This window comes from Diabrotica undecimpunctata, chromosome 9 (assembly GCF_040954645.1).
Source record: "Diabrotica undecimpunctata isolate CICGRU chromosome 9, icDiaUnde3, whole genome shotgun sequence".
NCBI lineage: Eukaryota > Metazoa > Arthropoda > Insecta > Coleoptera > Chrysomelidae > Diabrotica > Diabrotica undecimpunctata.
The window spans coordinates 55,697,269-55,705,311 of NC_092811.1; the positions used below are offsets into that span (position 1 = coordinate 55,697,269).

Sequence of the window (8,043 nt, forward strand, 5' to 3'; positions counted from 1 at the left end):
TACCATTTGTTCGTCGATCGATAGATTGTGGGCGAATATTCCAAACTGTTTATTCCTAGCGTTTATGGCTTCAAAAAATGGTTGAAGTTTTGCGAATTTATCATTTTGATTGAGATTTGCATTGTTTGATAGATGGATATTTCTTTTGATATTCCTGAACATATTTCTACTCATACATTTTCTTACAATAGGCAAACCCTTATCTTCGTCCAAACTCCAGTATAAATCTGTTTGCGGTAATATGTGGTAACCCGATAGTATCAAAATACCAAGAAATTTTTTAAGTCTTTTATGCAAAATTTAAAATCCTGACGATTATTATCACGAGCATATTTTACTGAAAACTCAACTATCATGGTCAAAAGTTCTTCGTCAAAAAACATTAAGAAAATTTCCAATGGTGTTTTGCCCTCCAGTGCGTCTTTTATTTGTTGTAGACTATTATGTTCATTTGAGGTAGGTAAATGGGTATAAACAACTTCTTTTTTTTCCCACTCTATATTTTCCCTCTCTTTTTTACCAGAAAATCGTCTTTTCTTTCCTGGCACAGGTTCTTCAGGCTCATCGCAAATGTCATTATCGATATCAACCTCAATTTCCAAGGTACCAGCTATTTCTTTATCAATTGATTCGTCATTCATAAGTACATTCTCGTCAATATCCTCTTCATCAGTCAACTCGTCTACATTAGGTGGTATATAGACAGCATCCACAAATCCTATCAAAATTTATGATGTTATTTATACACGAAAAATAAAAAATTATATCAACATACCTCGTTCTATTTCTAAATCATTAACAATTTCTTCTAACGCACTTTCTAGCTCCCTATGGGTCAAAATATGTCTTTTTGGCATAGCTAAATTCAGTAATAAACAGCACGTGTATACTTAGTTCTTGTCGATACGAAATCTACCGCATAACTAACCACTATAACTACTAAAGAATGAGCCGACAAGATCTGTCGAGTTGCTGCGTACTTATTCACAGATTCCGCCAACGGTGCGCTAACGCACCACTATATAATGACAATCTGTTTCTTAGAAAAATAAATATCTTATCACCAAAAATGACTTATACATAGATTTGTTTATCTTTTCAGAACAGTAATAAATAAAAAGCGTCCAAACAAAAATGTATCATATAGTTTATTTTTAAAGTTATGGCTAGGCATTTTTAAAATGGTAAACATGAACTATATTAAAAAATTCACAGAAAGCAAGGAAACAATAAAAATAGAAAGATAATATATTGAATTAAATGTTTAAAGGTTGTATATTAAACTACCGCAATGAGGTTTTCTGTTGAAATGCTTTAATAAAAAAAAAAAAAATCTAAAAGGTAATGGTGCGTATACGCACCATTGGCCGAAAATGGGTTAATATATCTGATGCTTATATAAACGATTTTGGTTCCTTTATTTCGAAAATCGTTCTGGTTTCCTTATCTACGTTTGCAAGTATAATATCTATGGAGTTTGCTTCATTTTGTTCCATTAATATTGTTTTCCGTTCAGCACTTAAATTCGCTTCTGAGTTTATTTTAATTTCTAATCTTGACTTGAGTTGTGATATTCTTGCCAAAAAATCTATAATATTTTCATTTTTGTATTTTGTTATTTGTAAAAATTCCTTATTTAATGTATGTCTGTCGATGCTGCCCCCGAAATTGTTACTCAGTGTTCCTCGAATCAGTGGCCAGGTATTTAAATCTGGTCTACACATTACGAAGTTTAATACACTAATAATCTTGTAACTTCGAACATAATACATTAAATGTCATTCAAGGTATTATCTGTCGTCTGTCCATAAGTGCGATAATACTGATCACATCTTTGGATAAAGCTTTACAATTTTAATGGATCTCCATTAAATGTGGGTAAAAAGTCGGCGAGGGCTTTTGCCGCTTAAATTGTAGGTGTGTTATTTAATGCAATTTTGCTTAAGTTACAAATTAAATTATCGATCACTTTGCATAAAATATTTTTAGAAATTACTCAAATGAAGAAGATTTAATACAATCTCTGAAAAATGGTAAAAATAAAATAAAACTGGTAATAATTTTCAAAAAATATAAAGGAGAAGAGCTAGTAATAGAAAGTAAGGAAAATTCTCAGTAACTTACTTTTTTACTGTAGGTTTTCCGGATGAATGGTGGAAACCAACGGTTGTACTGCAATTATCTGGAATCTGCTGCAACCTTCAGGTATCCTACTGACTGCGCCAATTAAAGAACTCGTTTTCAGACTCGCGTTTTTAAAAACACTTTATTTAAAATTAACTAAAATACAAAGGTTAAACAACGAATCAAAACAAGTATACAATAACAATAATAAATCAAGAGTGAATGTTCACAGCCGTGGCTGCACTATATATATATATATATATATATATATATATATATATATATATATATATATATATATATATATATATATATATATATATATATATATATAAGAATTACTGGATATTAGTGACTGTCAATATAAACAAACAACACGGTTTATTATGGTTGCAGTCAGAAAATTGGCCGGGATGTTAATGAAACACTCTTGTGACTTTTTGTCTAGCTTTCGGAATGGTTTTATTCCTTTTTCAAGACACTGTAATAAGAAAAAGTGTAAATATTTAATATAAATAATATAAATATTTATATTATTTATATTAAATATTTATAAATATTTATAAAATTTATTATAATTAAATATTTATAAAATATCACAAATCTTCAGTGCAACTTACTAGTCGTTGAGATTATTTATAAAAGCATAGACACTCAACATTAATAACACACACATAAAATATAAAATAGTGGACAAAATACATTTTAAAATTCTTTAAAATTTAGGTAAAAATAGTAAAAATTTTGTTTTCATCTTTTACTGGTGTGTTTTAACTCTGGCACATAGAGAACAAAAAGAAAAAATCCTATGATTAAAAAGTAATTAGGTGTACTTAATATCATATTTCTTTTTAAGAAATACTAGAGGCCCATCTTGGGTGATTTTAATTTTTAAACCTGTCTTAATGGTATGCAACATGTTATGCATATAACTGTAATTTGTGTGGGTACGGGTGCAGGTAGATATTAATTTTATTTTGGATGTTTTTCTAGTAAGTAACAATAAATGTTGCATCAATAAAAAGTCAGACATAGATAAACTGAGCATTAACAGTGCCTTAAATAATGCCATTTAAGGCACTTTAAATAAAAAAAAAATTTATTAAAAATCCTTTTAATTATATACAGGGAGTTACAAAAACATATATATTTTTAAATAAGAACATCCTGTTTATATTACATTTTGTGATTCTAAATCATATTCTGAATAAATTTTTTTAAAGGTGCCCTATTGAAAAATTCAATAGTCCAGAGATATTTGAATGTAAAAATTAATTAACCCTAAAATGACTGTAATAATGTCTTAGTGAAAAAGTTGGGGATGAAAGACCAAATAAGATGGAAACAACATTAAAAAAAGTTAATTATTAATTAACTTAATTAATTAAATTAAGTTAAAGTTTAAAAAAAATCTGACAACATTGAAAAATTGTTTTAAAATAAGTAATGACTCACAAAAAAATTTATTTACCAGGGCTCAAATTTTCCCAATTTTTGTTATTCGAATATTCTAAATAAATATCAAACGAATCTTCGAATATCAAAAATTGGGAAAATTTGTAGATCTACTATAAACATTATATTTTCTTCTGTGAGTCATTACTTATTTGATTAAATATAAAATTTTTCAAACGTTGTTAGATGTTTGTTATATTTACCTTTTTTAAATGTTGCTTCCTTCTTATTTGGTTTTTTTTTTCCCTACTTTTTCACTTAGACATTATTATATTCGTTTTGAGGTTGACTAATTCCTAACCAACACAAAATAGTTAAATAATCGTTTCTTTTTCATATACATATAACAGTAGTATAGTAGTATACATAACCGTAGACTTTACGGTAAAATTATTAAGGAAAAGCGAGAAACTGAAATAAGAGGAAAAATTGGAGAAGACTAAGCAGGGTTCACAGCAGGAAAATCATGTCTTGATCATACTTACACATTGGAACAACTAATAGAGAAGAAAATGGCAAAAGGTAGACCGGTCCATCTGGCTTTTGTCGATCTAAAGAGAGCATGTGACTCAATACCTATGAATGATCTCGGAATCACTTAAATACTAATAGAAGCAGTTAAAGCACTATACAAAGAAAACAAAGTAGCTATTAAATGTGGAAATAAAGTGTCTAATCCATTTAAGACTACAAAAGGACTTCTACAATAGTAAGAGACTTCTCAGTAAGAGACGGATACCTATACACCTTAAGTTTTGCCGACGATCAGGTTGTCATCGCACAAGATGAAGAGGATCTCAGTTTTATGCTCATATGACTAGAGGTAGAATATAAAAACAACGGAATGGAAATAAACTTATATAAAACCGAATACCTAACAACAGAAAACAAGGATATGAGAAATCTAGAGATAGACGAGGGAAGACAAGTCAATGGAACAGATAAATTCAAGTATTTAGGAACTATAATATCGAACCAGGCAATAACAGAAGAAGATATAAACAACAGACTGAGACAAACAAGAAACTGTATAAGACAACTAAACTCAGTGTTGTGGGATAAGAACATTGCGATAAAGACAGACAAAAAAGAGATAATACGACGTATAATACGATGACAAGAAGTATCCTGACATATGGGTCCGAAAACTGGACAATAAACAAAAGAAATAAAGGTGAAATAAGAGCAGTAGAAATGGAGTTCCTAAGGAGAAGCTGTAGACTTACAAAAAGTTACAGAATTGAAAACGCAGAGATAAAGCGGCGAATGGGAGTGCAATCGGACATAATCGACTATATAGAGGAGAAGAGACTATCTTGGTATGGCCACGTCAGAATAGCGGACAGAGGACGTTGGATAAATAAAATCACAGAATGGAGCCCGACTGGAAGAAGAAAGAGAGGAAGACCGCGAAGGTCATTCAGGGATGAAATCGATGAAGCTATGAAAAGGAAAAACCTGCAAGATGAAGACTGGAATGACAGGGAAAACTGGAGAAAACGGTTGAGTGAAGGAAGACAGTGAAAACTGTGGTTAGTAGTAGTAGTATAATGAGCAATGAAATGTCTGCCAAATAAAGGTTTAAATATAATGGTCATATCAACTGTGCAATAAACAATACTTTATGATATTAAATCAGACGTGGTGATGATGATGATGATGATAGTGTGTTTGGCATGGAAACTAGTCCTTTTGCCACAGATTTTTAAATGATTTATGTTATGTTTATCAATTAAAAACTTGATTGTACTAAATTTATATTATATATCCGGATGCATATAAGTGATTACATATGAGTTCGTATATAGATTTCTGATTCAATGACAGTAGGTGGGTTATGTTTACTGGAAGTTGCACATTACTTTTAACCAGGTTTTCATAAAACGTAGATGAGAGTGCTTTATTTTTAATACATCCAAACAGGATGTGATTAACATCACACTGGGAAATATTATCGCATAAACACTTTCCTGATTCTATAATGTTTATATTATAACGGAATTATTGTAATGTATTGGAATGTATTATAATGGAATATGTGTGGTAATTCTGTTAGGGATGGTAACGTAGGATGGATCTTGTAATAATAATTATTTGAAGTATTTGCCAATATTTTCCATCTGTCTTGCCAGTTAAAATTTATTTTTTTATTATAAAAATTGATTAGGTCTTATACTGTGTAAATATGTTCTTGTATACCTGAATGAGTAGAATCCTTAGCGAGCTCGTCTACTATTTCATTACCTTTTATACCGGAGTGACTTTTTGCCCAAATAAATGTTATATCTTTGTTTCTCATTTTTTGTTTAATGTCACATATCAGCTCACATGTTTTATGGTTTAACTCAGTATTATTAAGTCCACTAAGAATTGACTTAGAGTCTGAGATGATCACAGCATCTTGCAAATTTGCGTGCTCTAGCCAATCCAGAGCTTTCCTAATAGCTACCGCTTCTGCAGTGTAAATAGAGCAATGTGGAGGAAGCTTTATTTTAAGTGATTTGTTTTTGGAAGGAATATACACTGCAGACCCTACTTTCCCATCGTTCAGTTTAGAGCCATTTGTGTAAATTATAGTTTTATTAGTATATTTCCTCATTATGGAGCAACAGCTTGTTATTTATTTGATGTGAATCTGAATATTTCGGAAATATAATATTAAATTTTTTGAAGATTTTATTAAATTCTAATTTATAAGATGGTTTAATAAAATTTGTTGAAAGTGTAACCGGTAAATCATTGGTTTCCAGAAAGGCATCTGCTAATGGTGGTGAATTTTTTATTCTCCAATAATTGTTTACTAGATTTTGTATGGATAATTCATACAGCATACTTAGTAGGCCACTTGTTCTAGCCCTTAATTTTAATACATATTTTGTTGCTAATAAATTCTACGATTTTCTAATGGCATTTCATTACTTTCAGCAAGTAACAGGGGGCATGGTGTTGATTTCATAGCACCCAAAGTTAATCTCAAACTTTTAAACTGAATACGATCTATTTTTAGTAAATGTGTTTTGCTTTCTGATCCGTATAACACACATCCGTAATCCAAAATTGATCGCACGTAGGTCCTGTAAAACATCAATGCAACTTTGGGATCAGCACCCCATTTCCTGCAAGTCACACATTTAAGGAGATTGATGCCTTTCTCACATCTTTTTTTTACATATTGGACATGTTTAGACCATACTAATTTGGGGTCTAGGATTATACCAAGATATTTATACTCAGTGACAACGGGTATATCATATCCTGACAGGTGTAGACTATCAGGCGTACGTAACCTATGTCTTGTAAATATCATAATGGCAGATTTTTCTGGGGATATAGTAAGTTCGTGGTCTTTAGTCCAATTATCTACTAGTTTCATGATGTGTTCCAGGACCTCCACACAATCGTCATATGAATCACGGACGGAGTAAATACATATATACATGTATACTTGCCAAAAATATGTTGAAGAGAATTGGGCTTAATACAGACCCCTGTGGTAATCCTGTATGAGTTATTTGTGGACCATATAACTGATTACTAGACTTCGGCAAATATGCAAATAAAAATGTAGAAAATATGCGCATAAATATGCACGTGTTTACCCGAAAATATGCAAATATTTTACAAAATATGCATACAAATAAATAAAAAAATCGTAAAATAGTAACAATTTTATTTAAAAAAAAAAGTATACATAACTAAATATTTCCTACTATTCATTAAGATTTGCATTTATTTTAAGTAACTACATCATTTTTAAGTATGAATAAACTTATTTAGAATTATGGTAACAATAAATGACCAAGTGGTGTTCAAAATTTTCTAACAAAAACTTGTGGCTTCTGTCTGAGTACATATATTTATATATGGAAAAACTTCGTTCAACATCAACTGATGTAACGGGAGCATTTTTCAAACTAACCAAAACATTTGGTTCTAAATTAATTGTTTCCGAAATATTTCCAGCTAGAACACTGACTACTTCAGAAAGAATATGGTAACCTTTATTTTTTTCCATAGTAGCTTCAATTTTTTTTAAAATATCTTTTCCAATATTACCTCTAACGTTCCGACAACATGACGCAAATTCTTTTATTAATGCTGTACTTTCGAACAATGACAGTTTTGGTGATTCTAACTGAGTAATTGTTTTTTGAACAAAACTAAAATTTGATTTTATAAATGAAAGTTCTTGTTGAAGCAAGTTACTCTGAAAAGTTTGTTTAGAATCCAAAAGAGATTGGGAACTTTCATCTGTTAACGTATCAATTATGTTCTTTATTTTAACAAAATGATCTGCATAAAAATTAGCTGCTTCTAACCATGTTCCCCATCGCGTTAAAATAGGTTGTGGTGGAAGAGGAATGTTAGGTAGCATTTCTTTATAAAGTTGAATTCTTATAGGAGATTTAAGAAATACTTTTTTGACACTGGATATCATGGTATTTACAAGAGGAAACTTTTTTC

At 30.3% G+C, this 8,043-nt stretch overlaps 1 protein-coding gene across 1 annotated transcript; it reads right to left on the bottom strand.

The window, feature by feature from the left end:
• Positions 1-260: 260 nt before the first annotated feature.
• Positions 261-1,365, bottom strand: LOC140450823 (uncharacterized). The gene is made up of 2 exons (XM_072544497.1): positions 776-1,365; positions 261-718 (listed from the first exon to the last, which is right to left on the bottom strand). Exons 1-2 carry the CDS (start codon positions 855-857, stop codon positions 261-263), a joined length of 540 nt encoding a protein of 179 aa, XP_072400598.1. The 5' UTR covers positions 858-1,365.
• Between the last annotated feature and the right edge of the window lie 6,678 nt (positions 1,366-8,043).